This window comes from Rhinopithecus bieti, unplaced genomic scaffold (assembly GCF_001698545.2).
Source record: "Rhinopithecus bieti isolate Rb0 unplaced genomic scaffold, ASM169854v2 scaffold_6708, whole genome shotgun sequence".
Classification (NCBI taxonomy): domain Eukaryota; kingdom Metazoa; phylum Chordata; class Mammalia; order Primates; family Cercopithecidae; genus Rhinopithecus; species Rhinopithecus bieti.
Window position 1 is genome coordinate 1,161,353 of NW_016806329.1, and position 19,299 is coordinate 1,180,651.

A 19,299-nucleotide genomic window follows, 5' to 3' on the forward strand; every position below is an offset into this window, starting at 1 on the left:
CATTAAAAACTAGAAAGATCTCAAGTCTATATTCTAACATTACAACTAAAAGAACTAGAGAATCAAGAGCAAACCCTAAAACTAGCAGAAGACAAGAAATATTATCAGAATGGTACTGAAAGAGATAGAGACATGAGAAACCCTACAAAAAATCAATGAACCCAGAAGCTGTTTTTTTTGAAATTAATAAAATAGATAGACTGATAACTAATAAAGAAGAAAAGAGAGAAGAATCAAATAGACACAATCAGAAATGATAAAGTAGATATCACCACTGACCCCACAGAAATACAACCAACCATCAGAGGATACCATAAACACCTCTGTGCACATGAACTACAAAAATCTAGAAGAAATGGATAAATTCCTGGATGTATACACCCTCCTAAGACTGAACCAGGAAGAAGTTGAATTACTGAATAGACCAATAATGAGTTCTGAAATCGAGGCAATAATAAATAGCCTACCAACCAAAAAAAGCCCAGGACCAGACAGATTTACAGCTAAATTCTACTAGAGGTACAAAGACGAGCTGGTACTACTTCTTCTGAAGCTATTCCAAAAAAACGAAAAGGAGGGATTCCTCCTTAACTCATTTTCTGAGGCCAGCATCATCCTGATACCAAAACCTGGCAGAGATACAAAAAAGAAAACTGTAGGCCAATATCCCTGATGAACATCAATGCAAAAAATCCTCAAAAAATACTGGCAAGTCAAATCCAGCAGCACATCAAAAAACTTATCCACCATGATCAAGTTGCAAGGTTGGTTTAACATGCAAATTAATAAATGTAATTCATCATGTAAACAGAACTAAAGACAAAAATCACATGATTATCTTGATAGATGCAGAAAAGGCCTTTGATAAAATTCAATGTCCTTTCATGTTAAAAACTCTCAATAAACTACATATTGGAGATACATACATACCTCAAAATAATAAGAGCCATATATGACAAACCCACAGCCAATATACTAAATGGGCAAAATCTGGAAGCATTCCTTTTGAAAACTGGTACAAGACAATGATGCCCTCTCTCACCACACCTATTCAACATAGTATTGGAAGTTTTGGCCAGGGAAATCAGGCAAGAGAAAGACATAAAGCGTATTCAAATTAGAAGAGAGGAAGTCAAATTATCTTTATTTGCAGGTGACATGATTCTACATCTAGAAAGCCTCATTGTCTCAGCCCAAAAGCTTTTTAAGCTGATAAGCAGCTTTAGCAAAATCTCAGGATACAAAATCCATGTGCAAAAATCAAAGGCATTTGGTCAGGTGCAGTGGTTCATGCCTGTAATCCCAACACTTTGGGAGGCTGATGTGGGCGGATCACAAGGTCAAGAGATCGAGACCACCCTGGCCAACATAGTGAAACCTCGTCTCTACTAAAAATACAAAAATTAGCTGGGCATGGTGACACATGCCTGTAGTCCCAGCTACGTGGGAGGCTGAGGCAGGAGAATAGCGTGAACCTGGGAGGTGGAAGTTGCAGTGAGTAGAGATTGTGCTACTGCACTCCAGCCTGGTGACAGAGAGAGACTCTGTATCAAAAAAAAAAAAAAAAAAAAAAAAAAAAAAAAAAAAAAAAAAAATCAGAGGCGTCACTATACACCAACAAGAGACAAGCAGAAAGCTAAATCATAAATGAACTCCCATTCACAATTGCTACCAAATAATAAAATACCTAGGAAGACAGCTGACAAGGGAAGTGAAGGACCTCTTCAAGTAGAACTACAAACCACTGCTCAAAGAAGCCAGAACGGACACAAACAAATGAAAAAACATTGCATGCTCATGGATAGGAAGAATCCGTATCATGAAAAAGGCCATATTGCCTAAAGTAATTTATAGATTCAATGCTATTTTCTTTAAACTACCATTGTCATTCTTCACAGAATTAGAAAAAGCTATTCTAAAATTCATATGGATCCAAAAAAGAGTTTGTATAGCCAAGACAATCCTAAGCAAAAATAACAAAACTAGAGGCATCACACTAGCTGACTTTAACCTATANGTAGTCCCAGCTACGTGGGAGGCTGAGGCAGGAGAATAGCGTGAACCTGGGAGGTGGAAGTTGCAGTGAGTAGAGATTGTGCTACTGCACTCCAGCCTGGTGACAGAGAGAGACTCTGTATCAAAAAAAAAAAAAAAAAAAAAAAAAAAAAAAAAAAAAAAAAAAAAAAAAAAAAAAAAAAAAAAAAAAAAAAAAAAAAAAAAAAAAAAAAAAAAAAAAAAAAAAAAATCAGAGGCGTCACTATACACCAACAAGAGACAAGCAGAAAGCTAAATCATAAATGAACTCCCATTCACAATTGCTACCAAATAATAAAATACCTAGGAAGACAGCTGACAAGGGAAGTGAAGGACCTCTTCAAGTAGAACTACAAACCACTGCTCAAAGAAGCCAGAACGGACACAAACAAATGAAAAAACATTGCATGCTCATGGATAGGAAGAATCCGTATCATGAAAAGGCCATATTGCCTAAAGTAATTTATAGATTCAATGCTATTTTCTTTAAACTACCATTGTCATTCTTCACAGAATTAGAAAAGCTATTCTAAAATTCATATGGATCCAAAAAAGAGTTTGTATAGCCAAGACAATCCTAAGCAAAAATAACAAAACTAGAGGCATCACACTAGCTGACTTTAACCTATATTACAAGGCTACATTAACCAAAACAGCTTGGTACTGGTACAAAAACAGAAATGTAGACCAATGGAACAGAATATAGAACTCAGAAATAAGATTGCACATCTGATCTTCAACAAACCTGACGAAAACAAGCAATGGGGAAAGGATTCCCTATTTAATAAATGGTGCTGGGAGAACTGGCTAGCCATATGCAGAGAATTGAAATGGGACCCCTTCTTTATACCTTATACAAATATTAACTCAAGATATGGATTAAAGACTTAAATGTAAAATCCAAAACTATAAAAATCCTAGAAGAAAATGTGAGCAATACTGTTGAGGACATAGGCATGGGCAAAAATTTCATGACAAAAATGCTAAAAGTAATTGACACAGAAGGAAAACACAACTGGGATCTAATTAAAGAGCTGCGGCACAGCAAAAGAAACTACCATCAGTGCAAATAGGCAACCTACAGAATGGGAGAAAATTTTTGCAATCTATCCATTTGACAGTCTATAAGGAACTTAACCAAATTTACAATAAAAAACAACCCCAGTAAAAAGTGGGCAAAGCACATGAACAGACACTTCTCAAAAGAAGATATTTATGTAGCCAGCAAACATATGCAAAAAAGCTCATCACTGATCATTAGAGGAATGCAAACCAAAACCACAATGAGATACCATCTCGCACCAGTCGGAATGGCAATTATTAAAAAGTCAAGAAACAATAGATGCTGGCAAGGTTGCAGAGAAATAGGAATGCCTTTACACTGTTGGTGGAAATGTAAATTAGGTCAACCATTGTGGAAAACAGTGTGGTGATTCCTCAGAGATCTAGAAGCAGAAATACCACTTGACCCAGCAATCTTATTACTGGGTATATACCCGAATGAATATAAATCACTCTATTATAAAGATACATGTGGCCAGGTGCGGTGACTCACACCTGTAATCACAGCATGTTGGAAGGCCAATGTGGGCAGATCATGAGGTCAGGAGTTCAAGACCAGTATGGTGAAACCTGACCAATATGGTGAAACCCTGTCTCTACTAAAACTACAAAAATTAGCCAGGCATGGTACCATGCACCTGTAGTCCCAGCTACTTGGGAGACTGAGGCAGGAGAATCGCTTGAACCCAGGAGGTAGAGGTTGCAGTGAGCCAAGATTATGCCACTACACTCCAACCTGGGTGACACAGCGAGACTCCATCTCATAAAACAAAACAAAACAAAACAAAACATGCATGAGTATGTTCATTCCAGCACTATTCACAATAGTAAAGCCATGGAATCAACCCAACTGCCATCAATGATAGACTGGATAAAAAAAATGTGGCACGTATACACCATGGAATACTATACAGCCATAAAAAGGATTGCTATAAAGAGGAATGATGTCATGTCCTTTGCAGGGACATGGATGGAGCTGGAAGCCATTATCCTCGGCAAATAACACAGGAACAGAAGTCCAAACACCACATGTTCTTATAAGTGGGAGCTGAATGATGAGAGCACACGGGCACAAGGTGGGGAACAACACACACTGGGGCCTGTTGGGGGTAGGTTTGGGGGATGGAGAGCATCAGAAAAAAATAGCTAACGCATGTGAGGCTTAATATGCAGCAAACCACCATAGCACATGTTTACCTATGTAACAAACCTGCACATCCTGTCGATGTACCCTGGAACTTAAAAAAAAAAAAAGACATTCTTTTTTGTAACCACAATGCAGTTATCAAAATCATGGCGTTTCATTCATTATTATGAAAAATATTGCTAATTATCTCAATTATATCTTTTATAGAAAAAAGATTTTTGGTCCAGAGTTCAATCTGATGTTGCATTTAGTTGCATGTCTCTTTAGAATCCCTTAATTTGGAACAGTTCTTCAGTATTTGTCTTCTTTAATCTTTATTTTCTTTCTGAAGAGTACAGGTTATTTATTTTGTAGAACATGTTTCAGTTATGGGTTTGTGTATATTATGAATATCTGAAGGTTTGTTTAATATTTTGGCGAGAATACTATAGAAGTGATAGGTTTTTTTTTTTTTTTTTTTTTTTTTTTGAGACAGAGTCTCACTCTTTTGCCCAGGCTGGAGTGCAGTGGCACTATCTCAGCTCACTGCAAGCTCCGCCTCCTGGGTTCACGCCATTCTCCTGCCTCAGCCTCCCAAGTAGCTGGGACTACAGGTGCCTGCAACTGCGCCTGGCTAATTTTTTGTATTTTTAGTAGAATTGGGGTTTCACTGTGTTAGCTAGGATGGTCTCTATCTCCTGACCTCGTAATCCACCTACCTTGGCCTCCCAAAGTGTTGGGATTACAGGATTGAGCCACCGTGCCTGGCCAGTGATAGGTTCTTAATACATCATGTAAAGAGTAACAAGATATTTATCTCATAAATGATTATGTTAACTTGAGGTGACTTCCAGTTTTAACTCATGTAAAGTAAATATTTTTTGAGGATTACTTTAAGACTAAATAGATATTTCATTTATCAAACTTTTAATCTATTTCTCCTCAAACTCTCACTTAATAGTTTTAACACCTATTGATGATTCCTGAACCAGTTTTACCATGATGCTTATCAAATGGTGATTTTCTAACTCTAATTTTTAACCTTTATTTGTTGGCATTTTACTATAAAGAAGAGATTTATTTTTTCCCCATTTATATATTTATATCAGTATAGATTTATGAATTCCTGTTTTACTCAAAGGGTTATAATTTATTTCTTTATTGTTTATTTTGAGGCATTGGTGATTCCAGATTTGACCCTTGGGAGCCTTTTAGGCTATCCTTGTGTCCTTTTGACATGTTCATATCATTCTTTGAAAATTTCCTTACTTTCTGGCATAAAAAGATATTCCAGGTTCATTTTATTCATTTGCTTATTTGAGCCTTGCAATCAGCCACTTCTTTAAGGAGCCCTACTTCCATAGCAGCAGAATGTATTTCAAAGTTAAATCTGTATACTAGGTACATGCATTGTACCGGGCATTAGGGCTTCTAGGTCATCTCAATGGATAGAGTAATACATCTATACTTCTTATTTGTCTATTAAAAACTTTTAGTTTATACATATACTTCCAATTTCAGTCTAACATCACAGGTTTATTCTAGGCTTTCTCTTTCCATATTTGACTCGCTGCTTCCACAGTGAGAAACCAAGCTCCCATTATCCTCAGTTTTGTACTTATTTGCTTAATCCCATACTACATTGAAAGTAGTTTTAGAATTGGTAAGCTATCACTGCAAAAAACAGACTTGAGAATGTACAAGCTCTTACCTTCAGGTGACCTTGAAGCTCTACACAAGCAGGAAGTGATGGCTAATACAAATTTGTAAATTGACTGCTTGAGCATTAAAATTATGCCCCAACACAGGTATGGAGGGCCTTGGCAACGGTTGGAGATGTATTGGCACTTAAGAAAATTTTTGTCCAAACATTACCTGACCACTCAGCTAATTAGGCTAAGATTTCAGTGTGCATACATGATAAAGAATACAGAGTTTAGAGAATTAGTCTAGGAAAATCACTAAACAAACCCTCAGGGTAGGAATTCTGATCTTCATAGTTGTCACATTATGTCATATAAAATATCTGGTTTCAGCAAAGAATTATGGACATGCAAATAATAAAAAAATGGCCCATACACAGAAAAATAAATTGTTCTTAAGGAAGCTAAGGCATTAGACTTCTTAGATAAAATTTTTAAATTATCTATTTTAAATATGTTCAAAGAAATAAAGCAAACTATGTCTAAAGAACTAAACGAAAGTATAAGAATAGTGTCTCATCCAATACAGAGCATCAATAAAGAGATAGAAATTATAAAAACAAACAGAGTAGAAATTCTGGAATTGAAAATTACAATAATGGAAATGAAAAACTTGCTAGAGGAGCCCAAAAGAAGATTTGATTTGGCTGAAGAAAGAATCAGTGAACTTGAAGACATGTCAATTGATATTATGCAGTCTGATGAACAGAAAGAAAATAGGATGAAGAAAAGAAATCAGAGCCTCAGAGATCTAGGGGGACACCATCAAGTATACCAATATACACATAGTGGAACTCCCAGAAGGAGAGGAGAAAGAGAAAGGAGAAAAAGAGAATACTTGAAGAAATCATGGCTGAAAACCTCCCAAATTTGATGAAAAACCATTACAGAAAGAAGCTTAACAAACTCTCAGTAAGATTAATGCAAAGAGATACATACCTAGACACATCACTGTCAAGCTGTTGAAAGCCAAAGAGAAAATCTTGAGGGCAGCAAGAAAAAAGTGACACGTCATGTAGAGGGAATCCCCCAAAAGGTTAATAGACATCATGAGGTCAGAGGGAAGGGGATGACATATTCAGAGTGTTGAAAAAACAGACTGCCAATCAAGAATTCTAGAATCAGCAAAGCTATTCCTTGAAAATAAAGGAGAAATTAAGACATTTTCAGATAAATGGAAGCTGACAGAATTTGTTACTGGCACACCTCCTAAAAGAAATACCAAATGGAGTCTTCAGGCTGAAATGAAAGGTTATCAGACAATAACCCAAATTCACACAAAGAATTAAAGAACAATGGTAAAGGTAAATATATAAGCCAGTATTATTTAATTTTCGATTTGTAACTTTTGGAAAATTCCTATTGATTATGGAACAAACTAGAAATAATAATTTTGTGTTTAAATACAGTAGTAGGCAGATATTTTAAGACTAATGGATTGTTTCATGCTATAAAACTTATGAAGGACCAGATTAATTCTGGTATCATGGAAATTAAGGATAATGTAAGTTATGTGTTTCCTGTTCTAATCATGAGAATTCCCATTTCTTTCTGGCCATGGAAGTTTTTGTCTCAAGAATATTTCATTCTCCCTTTCTATGACATACCTTGACTGTCCCATCATCCTATTGATAACAATGTGACAAATTAGTCTTCATTAAGATATTTAAGTATCTTAAATATTTAAGTAATATATGCTTATCTGAACAATAGGTTCAGTTCTGTAAAAAATCCAGTGAAATGGTCTTATGGTTTGATATTAGGATATTCTCCCCAAGGTGAAGGACAAGTTATGCAAAGAAGTGTAATGGAGCCAGACTTTCTAGTTATGTGTCTTGACTCTACCACTTAATAGTTATTTGTCCTTGGCCAAGTTACTTAATCTTTGTGCTCAGTTTCCTTACCTAAAATATCCTGGGAAAAAAAGCTATGGTCTAATATTTTGGAATTAGTATTTATTCTTCACAATTAGTCGTAGATTCTTGACTTTAGCTTAATAATTCCCTAATCACTCTTAACTTAAATCTCAAAGTGTAATTCTTGCTTTATGCTAATTTTTTTTGGTTTCAGAATAATGTATCATCCCTTAGAAGGCCACAATAATGCCTTTGAGCTTCCCTGCATGTATAAAATCCTTTTCCCATATGAATAAGCATACTTTGACATATAAAACTTGATTACTTCCTGGCTAAATTATTATTTATAGAAATAATAAGAAGACGACGTTTATTTGATGACCTAATTTATTTGATGGCCTAATTTAATAATTATTGAATCAATGAAACTTGTATTTATTGGAATAGAAATCTAGATGCTATTTAAAAACGTTATGTAAAAACATAGTTTTCTATATCAGTTAAAGACATAGTTCATAATATTCAAGAAGATTCAGCAAAGTTTAGTACAAACTGAATTTTGATATTTTTTGAAATTCTTGTCTTGGATTTCTTGGATTTGAGAGAACTAGAGATAGGGTGGCAAAGCTCAGTAGCTGAAGGCTTTATTTTCTTCTGTTTCTCCTGTAGAAAAACACAGGTTCTTCACAAACTACTGCCAAATTGATACTGTAATAATGTAAATTCAAATCTTATCCAAATTTCTGATAATTCTATGTAACTCTTTGCTTGCTTTTGAAATAATATTTAATACTATATGTGGGTTTAGTTTCCAGAGGTGCATATTGATAGAAAATTAAGAAAATAATCCAATAAATGGGTAATTATTGTGATTCTTTCTTAACTGGTGAATCACATCTGCTGAAGCTGTCTAATAAAGCTTAAATACAGAATTAAGAGTTGTATAAGACTCTAAGTGACAAATGATAAACTTTAGCTAAATTTAATTTGTAAAGAGAAATCCTACAAAAAGTTATTTTATATAACATTTTGAATGGCGAAATTTAGCTTCTTTCTTCTTTTAGAAGAGTCCAGGTAACTATTAGAAATCTATTTTTCAGAGGTGGATTTCACAAGCAAAGTTTGTGATTGGAAAGATACTGACATATTTGCTAATGATAACATGCTGGGAACTACCTGTGTGCTGCCACACTGGAAAACAGTCCATGAGTGTTTGAATTGATGCACTTTGGGCCTTTTAATTCTTCACAAATTCTATTTCCATATTTAATTATGGAAAGACATGGGGGAAAGTTGCATAGCCCCATCTTCATTTATTTGATTGTCAGTGAGAGTGGCAGTTAGTAATTCTTCTTCAAATTATAGTGTAGCATTTACTTAAAAGAATGCAGTTCCATGCTGAGTTTGCTTCAATTAAGTCATATTTTATTTGCTAATGATTTTCAAAATTGACAGTGACCTTGAATTTGGTATTGCCAACACTTCTTGACATAAAAGAAACTGTAATTTAGAGATAAAAGTGCATCAATTTATCCTTTGTTTTCTATCTGTATTTTTAAAAGGCTTTTAAATTTCTGATTGAACATTTACCTGAGTACCGCAGAGGTTAATGAGTTAAGTAGTTGTCAATGTGGTTTACATGAAATAGATTTTATTGTAGACACACGAAAAGGATATTGCTAGTGTCTTAAATTGTGTTTGTGTGCGCACACGCGCACGTACACATACGTAATCTTTTCTCCGACTGGATTACCGTTAGAATTGTGAAACAATTGAATCATAAAATCTCAATAATGTAAATTCACTTAAAGAAAGCTTCTTGGATAGAATCCTGCTCAAGGTCTTGAATTGTTGCATTAAAAGAGTTAATATAAAACCTTAACATGATTTTAGGCTATAAAAATGTGATGTAAAAGATGACATCAAGATGCTCTATTTTAAAATATTGATTTTTTGACAAATGTATAGGCTATAGTAAATCAGTATATTAGATATGTTCTTGTATGAAATATATACAATGTCTAAAATATCCAGCATGACTATATTATATTAGAATGTAGTTTCACATTTTGTACTTCACTGCCTGTTACGGTCATAATATAGTGGAAAAAAATATGCACAATTATGATCTGCTTTATTTCTGAGTTAAAAATAAACTATAACATAAATGGGAAATTTCATTCTTTCTGCTATCACAACTGCCTGTGTACTTTAAAATCCATGGTTGTATTAGGTAATTGCATTTGAAAGGTGGTCTGGAGCACTTACTTTAGCAAGAGAAAGTGTTGGTTGGCTAGGTTCTCTCTTTTTCTGAAGTTCTGTTGGGCACAGCAGTCTTTGGAATTGCCACTGACCCCGTAAGAAGAGTCTGTTTTCAGCTATTCTAGTGGATGCTAGGGTTTCTCCCAGTGCTCTTTTACTGGCATGTACTGCTCTGCTGGACATGTCAGGCTCTGCCACTTTTGTATGTCATTCTGCTAGGTTTCATAGCATTTGTCTCTTCCCCCCTATACCCACTAGACCCAATGTCTTTGGATGGTCTGACTCCCTTATTTCCTTTTGTGTTATACTTTGGAATTCCAAAGAAGTTATATATACCCTATTGTCAGGCCTCTGAGCCCAAGCCAAGCCGTCGCATCCCCTGTGACTTGCACATATACGCCCAGATGGCCTGAAGTAACTAAGAATCACAAAAGAGGTGCAAATGCCCTGCCTTGCCTTAACTGATGACATTCCACCATAAAAGAAGTGAAAATGGCCGGTCCTTGCCTTAAGCGATGACATTATCTTGTGAAATTCCTTTTCCTGGCTCATCCTGGCTCAAAAGCTTCCCCACTGAGAACCTTGTGACCCCACTCCTGCCCACCAGAGAACAAACCCCCTTTGACTGTAATTTTCCTTTACCTACCCAAATCCTATAAAACAGCCCCACCCTTATCTCCCTTCACTGACTATCTTTTCGGACACTGACTCTCTTTTCAGACTCAGCCCGCCTGCACCCAGGTGAAATAAACAGCCATGTTGCTCACACAAAGCCTGTTTGGTGGTCTCTTCACACGGACGCGCATGACACCTATGTGTTACAGAGATTTGTGGGATAGCTTTTTCAGTTTTTATTCATAGCTTTTTTCCTTGAAGGACGTGACAAGGGGCTGGGCTTTGGAATTGTGTGTCAAACTAGAATCCTTACTTGTAATAATAATGCTATTGAGAATAATAATATATCACTTTGAGATAGTGCTTTATAAGACTATCACTCATCACTCAGTGTTAAAGCTGAATGTCCATAGTGAGGAAGGGCAAATAGCTTTCTGCTCTTTGTGTTAAATAGAAGGGATTTGCAGATCAATAATTCAAGCACACTGAGACCACGTATGGTGCTGAAAATATTCCTAGAGGAAATAAGGATTCATCCTTTTTATTTATATAACACATTTCCCCAGGCTTCATTGGATTGGAGGTACTAAAGAGAGTCACAATAATGTTAATAACTTAAATACCATTTTTTTTTTTGGTCTGTAACTATCAATGTAGAGGACATATAGCCTTTTGCAAAGTTCCTCTACCCACATATTTCTAGATGTCCCTGGGGGCTGTCTCAGCTATGCTCTGGAATAAGTCTGTTTCCATTGAGTACAGCTGCTGTTCCACCAGGCACTTCAGTCTCTTGCCATATGGTGCTCTCTGCTGGGCGTTTCCACCAATGTTCTCTTTCACAGCTAAAGCTGCCGGATTAGCTGGGATGGAGTAGTGGGAGGAGGATGATGTCTTTCTTCGTGTTATACTCTATTAGAAGAGTTCAAAAGTAGTGCAGGTTTTTTTTTTAGCCAATATTTTAATGAAACAGTTGTTTTAGTTATTTTTTTCATAGTTTCTTCACACTCAAAAGGATATGAGGCCTAAAGTCATTGAAGATTGTCTGTGTTAAAAGGCAAACCCAGTCGACAGAAAATCCCCAGTATTTAGCATTGCCACTCTTTTGACACTAAGATTTTCTTACTAGGTGTGGGCCATCATGATTAGCTTCTTCTTCTCATAGGATTAATTTTTACATTTGCCTTTTGGTTGTTTTGCTCTGTTCACCAGGTATTCCAAACATGTCTGAATTCTACTTGGACATAGCAGACTACTACTTGTTTCTCTCTTGTCAGCTCCAATATTCTCTACCACCAAAGAAAGGAACAATCAAGGTGATTTATTAAAATCAAAGCAGGGTAACTCTTTAGGAAAACTATAATTTTCTCTACAAGTTTGCATCTATGAAAAAAGAATCAACAAAGGTCTCATTTTACTTCATGCAAACATTAAAGTTCTGTCAGAGGTTGTGTTAGTCTTTATATTAGGATTCTGCAGAGAAACAGAACCACCGCTTACACAGTCATGTGTCAGTTAATGATGGGGATACGTCCTGAGAAATGCATTGTTAGGTGATTTTGTCATTATGTGAACATCATAGAGTATATTTATACAAACCTAGATGGTATAGTCTATGACACACCTAAGCTATATGGTATGGCCTATTGTTTCTGTGATTCAAGCCTGTATGGCATGTTATTGTACTGTCTGGTATAGATTACAAAGATACAGATACACAATGGTATTTGTGTATCTAAATATATCTAAACATTGAAAAAGAACAGTAAATACATGGTGTTATAATCTTATGGGCTCACCATTGTATATGCGGTCCATTGTCATATATGCAGTCCATCCTTGAAACATCATTATGTGATGCATAACTATATATGTGAGATGGGTTTATTTTTTATTTTTTATTTTATTTTTTTATTTTTTTGAGACGGAGGCTCGCTCTGTCGCCCAGGCTGGAGTGCAGTGGCCGTATCTCAACTCACTGCAAACTCCACCTCCCGGGTTCATGCCATTCTCCTGCCTCAGCCTCCCGAGTAGCTGGGATTACAGGCACCCGCCACCTCGCCCGGCTAGTTTTTTGTATTTTCAGTAGAGACGGGGTTTCACCGTGTTAGCCAGGATGGTCTCAATCTCCTGACCTCGTGATCCACCCGCCTCGGCCTCCCAAAGTGCTGGGATTACAGGCTTGAGCCACCGCGCCCGGCCAAGATGGGGTTTATTCTGGGAATTGGCTCACGTGATTACGGAGGCTGAGAAGTCCCATGATATGCTGTCTGCAAGCTGGAGAAGTAAGGGAGCTGGTGGAGTAGCTGATTTCAAGTCTGAAGGCCTGAGAACCACGGGAGCTGATGGTGTAACTCTTAGTCCAAGGATAAAAGCCTGAGAACCTGAGTGGCTGCTGGAGCAAGTCCAAGAATCTGAAGGTTAGAAAACCTGAAGTTCTGATGTCCGAGGGTAGGAGAAGATGGGCGTCTCAGATCCAGAAAAGAGAACAAATTTACCTTTCTTCTGCCTTTTTGTTCTATCCGGGCCCTCAACTGATTGAATGGTGCCCACTACATTGGGTTAGGATGGTTCACTGATTCAAATGCCTATCTATTCTGGAAACAGCCTCACGTACATACCCAGAAATAACACTTTATCAGCTATGTGAGTATTCCTTAACTCAGTCAAATTCACATCTAAAATTGACCATCACAGTCTGCATTTAATTTTTTCAGACCAGGCAGATGTAGAAGGGAAAGTTAATTCTATTGTGCTTATATTTTATAGTGTCTGAGAGCTAGGTGTTAGTGGTAGTTCAAGGAATTTTAGTGTGTGCCAGCTTCTTTTTGAATTTTGTTGTGGCACCTCAAAGCTTTCTGGAGTGGTGCCTCTCTAGCTAGAAAGTCACTAGGGACAGGGGAAAGTGCTTTCAATTTAGTTTCAACTACATCTGTCATATATTAAGCATTCTTGTCATCACTTAATATAATGGCACTGGTGCACATCTCCAAAGGTGCTGGTAGTTTTGACAATTGCCCCCTACTCACTACCCAAGAGTTTATCTGCAGTTTCTGTCTTTGGGGATGTTAAGAGGGTTCAGCTGAGACTCTTTTCATATGTAATGAGGTCCTTTCCTGATTCTAGTCTTTGCTGTGCTATATCTTCCAGAAAGTCCTTAAAGTTTCTGGCATGTGAATGATGCTGTTTCTAGCACTTACTTGTGTCTATTTGATATACTTCTTTTGAAATTTTGGAGTCGGGTGGGGCAGGTATGGATTTGATTCACCATTTTGAACTGAAATTATGCTTTTTATCATTAATGTTGCTACTTACTGCATTATTCTTGCTTATAATGGTAACAGAGAGGTTGATTCCATTGCTGTAGAATAGTAATAGCCATCTAGAACAACTTAGCGGTGACGAATCCATATGGGTCTGCAGCCACCTCAATTCTTGCCTCCTCGTAAGAAAGAAATCGATCGAGGGGCATAAGGCAAAGTGAGAGACCAAGGCAAGTTTTAGAGTGGGAGTAAAAGTTTTTTAAAAAGCTTTAGTCCAGGAATGAGAGGAAGTAAAGAACACTTGGGAGAGGGCCAAGCAGGTGATTTGAGAGATCAAGTGCGTGGATTGACCTTTTAACTTGGGGTTTTGTATGTTGGCATGCTTCCAGGGTCTTGCATTACTTGCCCCCTGATTCTTTCCTTGGGGTGGGCTGTTCACATGCTCAGTGGCCTGCTAGCACTTGACAGGGGCCACGTGTGCAGTGTGTTTACTGGAGTTGAGTTGTACACATGCTCACTTGAGGCATTCTTACCTTTTCCAGTTGAATGCCCCTAGAGGGTCATATACCAGTTATAACACAGCCATTTTGCCTTTTAGTGCGCATAGGTGAGCCCATTTGCCCAACTCCTGAGGTGTTATCTGGAAGCTGCTGATCACCAGCTTCAGGATTTTTCTATTGGGAGACTACCTTTCCCTGGTGCAAGCTGCAATCATTTATTATTTTAGAGAGACTGTTAATAACTGCCTGACCATCACATGATGGTCGTCTGACATTCTTGATTGGGGGGGCCCTCTCCTACCCTGCTCATGTCAGGCTGTCTGCCTGCTATAACAACCTGACACATTGTTAAACTATATGTTATGAGAATTGTAGTAAATACCATTAGTTTAAAAATATGTTTTAAAATATTCTTAAATGATTTCTCAACTTAGAGTGTTTTAGGTCAAGAGAAGAGGATTCCTATAAAAAAAAAGAAAGCTACTGTTGTGTTACGCTTTATTGTTTTAGTTTCTGGTGAAACAGTGTGCTTAAACTTTTTATGGTTCATGCTTAATTTTGACATTTATTGTAGCAGGTATAAAGAAAAGATGATTATTTCTCATGTCACAAATAATTTCTCTGTCATTAAAAGATTGATCCTGTGTTTAAGCATTAGCAATAAAATGAACTAGGGTAGTGTTTAATTTATTGTAAAGTATTTCTAACTGTGTAAAGGTTACATTAATCTGAAGTTATCTAATGACTGTTGGTGATGTTTGCATTTTTTCAATCTGTTTAATTTTTAATAGGTATTTCTATTTCCCAAATAATGTTATCCCCTCTGTCTTTTTTAAATGATGAGGAGCTAATTTTCATTTTTCTTAAGGTTTTAGGTTACTGGGTGTACTGCCAAGAGCAAAACTGTTCTTACTGGTTGAGAATATGCTAATGTTAGAGGTACTTCTCTGGGAACCCTAGCTGACTCAGGAGTGGGAAGGGAACCAACAGTGACAACTTAGCCTGGGATTTATCCAAGAGCCCTTTAGCGTTTACCAGTGGAACCCCCTTACTGAGGCTATCCTTGCTTTAGATTTAGACTTAGGTAAAGCCAAGCATTGTTTCATGACTTACTTAAACTATGTTTCATCCTCACTTTTTAAAACTTTTTATTTTTTAGGATGTTTCCAATGCAACTTTGAAATACAAAGGTATACATTTTGGCAACTCTTCAGGAAGACAGGAGTTACCTAAAAAGTCAGGTCCTGGTCCAGGAGAGTATGATATAGTTCAGTAAGTAAAAAAATATAGTATAAACCTTTAATGTAGCTCTTGACTAGAAAAGTATTCTAATAATTCAGACTAGGCTATGCTGTAAAGGAAGGAAAATTAGTATGAAAAACTCCAAGAAGTATTATATTTTGGCATAACATATATGAAAGTTATTTATTTATTTTTTTAATTATACTTTAAGTTCTGGGATACATGTGCAGAACATGCAGGTTTGTTACACAGGTATACACATGCCATAGTGTTTTGTTGCACCCATCAACCCATCATCTACGTTAGGTATTTCTCCTAATGCTATCCCTCCCCTATTCCCCCATTCCCCCAAGTTATTGTTTTTTTATAAGCCAAATCTTGTGCTATCTACTATATATGTATTAACTCATTTAATCTTCACAGCAAGCTTTGATAGTTAATATTGTTATATCTATTTTATCAGTAAAAAATCCAAGGGTTAGAGGGGATAAATAACATATTCAAGATCATGCAACTATTAAATGGCAGAGCTAAAGTTAAATTGAAGCCTGTTTGATTACACAGCCCATGTATCCATGTACTAAAATATACTGTCCTTAATTATAAAGTAGATAAAAGATCAGAGAAAATGTAAAAGAAGGTGACCCAGAATTCTCCATTTTATCCCTGGCTCTCATATTCATTCCTCTGACTACATGATGGATTTAGACGGCATTCTCAGTCAGTGTAAGTCAGAGAATATTTATGAAGAAATACATTTCTGGCAAAATAACTCTATTTTCTCCTACTCCTATAGTGAGGTTTTAGACATGAGTTCATGGAAGGCAAAATTGAGTATCAAATACCATGTTGTCCTCAGAATCTACTACCCTTTCTTATAATTAATTTTTTAAGAGTCCAGCTTATCTGCCTGAGTCTTTCTCTTTCATAGCTTTTTTTTTTTTTCTCCCAAAAAGCCCCAGAGTGATTACATACTCAATTAATTTGCTAGACAGATCAGACATATCTCTATACTAGCAGTGGATATATTTTAGGATCTTGCTTGGACTCCCCTGCTACTGTTCATTCACTGAGTAAATGTTGTTTGAATTATTGCTATGTACCTGTTCTGAACTTAATAACTGAGAATAACAAGAATAAAACATGGCCCTTGTTTTTGGGCATTTATACTCTAATCCATTATCCTGTTCACTTTTCACTCCCTTAATATGGAATATAACTTTGTATTTTTATTCTTTCAGTAGTTACGCTAGAACCTTAACATGCATATTTAGCTTAATTAAGTCTTTACTTATTATTATTATTATTCCAAACAAGACCAGGTCTCTAGAATACTCTAACACATATCATGGTCTTCTTGATATATGCTTTTGCTCTTCTGTATTTTAATCCTAATCTTTTCTTCTGCCAGATTGGCTGGTTTGTGCTCATGCTCTCTCTCTCACCCTCTCTCTTTCCCTTCTTCTCAGTTTTATTGAGGTTTAAATAACATAAGTCAAAATTCATCTTTTAAAATGTGTATCATTCTGTGATGATTGTTTTCCATCCATTTCACTATACTTTGACTGAGTACCCCAGGCATAACTGGGACTCTAAGTAGTGTTAACTGATTCTGCTTGGTGGTTTTTCCTACCAGTCTGTTTTCTTCCCTAACCTTGTCCCATTCTCATTCTCCCCCCATTTGTTGTGCTGTTGCTTTATTTGATCTTTGTTATTTCTCCTGTTATTCCTCTTCTTTCATTTGTGTTTTAACTTTTACCTGAAGGTATGTGTTAATATAGATTGCATTCCTGACTGCTTCAGTTATTTCACCATTTTTATAATTTGTTTGCTCTTTGAGTTAGCTGCTTTCACTGTATCTTTTACTTGTAGTTATCTTAGTTCCTTGTGGCAGTTGACGTTTTCTATTTGTTTTTTTCTGTCTTGCACTTTTTGTTTTATTTAGTGAGTCAGAATTATTCTGGGAGGCTTGATTCAGTATAAAAGTGGAGATATTTGGTTACTCTAAATGAAAGATAAGTGTATAGGTCTTTTTTTGGTAAAGATACAGACCTAAATGATATGTGATATTTCTGCTATTCCATATATAAATTTCTTATCCATAAACCTTTTTGAGGTTTGAAAGCAAGTTTATTTGTTGAGATTTTAGCAAATAACAATCAGTGAGGAAGTGAGACTTTAGCAGTGAGTGGGGATGGTAAATGCATATTAAATCATAGCACTGCTAAACAAAGAAAGTAATACCAATTACATAACTTTGTATTATATATTTTTTAATCTACATATGTTTAGTATAGTTTGTTGGAAATATTGGGTATCAGATTTTTTTTTTGAAATTCTCTTTAAGAAATAGAAAAAATAGTAGTGTGGTCTGTATAGCCTGTTTAAATGTGATTTTTGTAATAATAATAGCTAACAGTCATTGTGTGCTTATTATGAACCATGTATGGCATTAACTACCTTATATATATTATCTACTTTAATCAATGCAACCTTGAGAGTTGGTTATTACTATTTCCAATTACCAGATTCCAATCACCAAATTCATTAAGTGATGAATCTGAAGCTTAGAGAAGTTAGTCTGCATAAAGTTATATAACCAGTAGGTAGCAGTAGGTAGCAATGCTGGGATCTTATCAGGCTGTCTGACTTCAAAGCTGGGGCTCTTACTCACTGCTTATTTAGTTTCTGATTCTTTCTTGAGGTTGTCTGAATTTCAATGAAAAGAAACTTCCTTTTTGTTTACAATGATCTTTATGCCCTTTTCTGATTATTGTATGATATAAATAGCATAGGGCTATTTTCCTCTTATTTTGGTAATGTTGAAATACCAAGGATTTTTGAATTTTAGACTTTTAATGGTACATAAAATACACAGGAAACTTTTTTTAGCGTTAGCTCTTTTTTCAATTCACGATGTAAATACCAGATCTTATTTTCTTTTGTGGTAATTATTCAGATAGGTTTATAATAATGTTCTGAATTGGAAAAAATCATAACCAACAAAACAAATACATTTTACAAAAGTTTGAATATGTTGATCTAATACACCTAGATAATCTTATTATTCCATACTTTAATTCCAGCACATGTTGCTGTAGAAAGAACTTCTTTGCTTACATAAATATTTATAGGTTTAAAATTGAGAATTCTTAATTTCTATTTGAATTTTCTAAAGGAAAAAGACATCATATTATGAAAATGTTAACATCCAGAGAGATCAACAACAAAATTATTGCTCATTTGTCCCACGACTATATGAAATAATAGTATTGCAGGAGAAAAAAAAGGTAAGTTGAAAAGTGGCTATTGCATATATTTTCCCAATTTTAAGATCATTGAATCCTGTTATCACAAGGTTACTGTACTCTTTGATCTAATGTACCTGATAGCTAATTGTCATTCAATGAATATTGTAGAAGGAACTACTTATTATCTCTGTCAAGTGATTGCTGTCTCTGCTTGAAAACCTTCTTGCAAAGAACTCATGACTCCTAAGTTGATTTTTAAAATTATTTAAATGCAAGAAAAATGAAACAAAGGGTAGAACACAAAAATCCCTGTGAATTTTCAAAAGCCAAATTTTACAATCCCTACAATATTAACGTTTACTACCAGTTTTTTTTTTTTTTTTTTTTT

The 19,299-nt window shown here is 35.7% G+C and overlaps 1 protein-coding gene across 2 annotated transcripts in view; it reads left to right on the top strand.

The window, feature by feature from the left end:
* Nucleotides 1–19,299, top strand: part of STPG2 (sperm tail PG-rich repeat containing 2) — a 669,788-nt gene that overhangs the window by 19,863 nt on the left and 630,626 nt on the right. For both annotated transcript variants that reach the window (XM_017875498.1, XM_017875499.1), the window contains exons 5-6: nt 15,578–15,690; nt 18,839–18,950. In XM_017875498.1, coding sequence (XP_017730987.1) covers nt 15,578–15,690; nt 18,839–18,950 — 225 coding nt within the window. The remainder of the gene's footprint in view (nt 1–15,577; nt 15,691–18,838; nt 18,951–19,299) is intronic.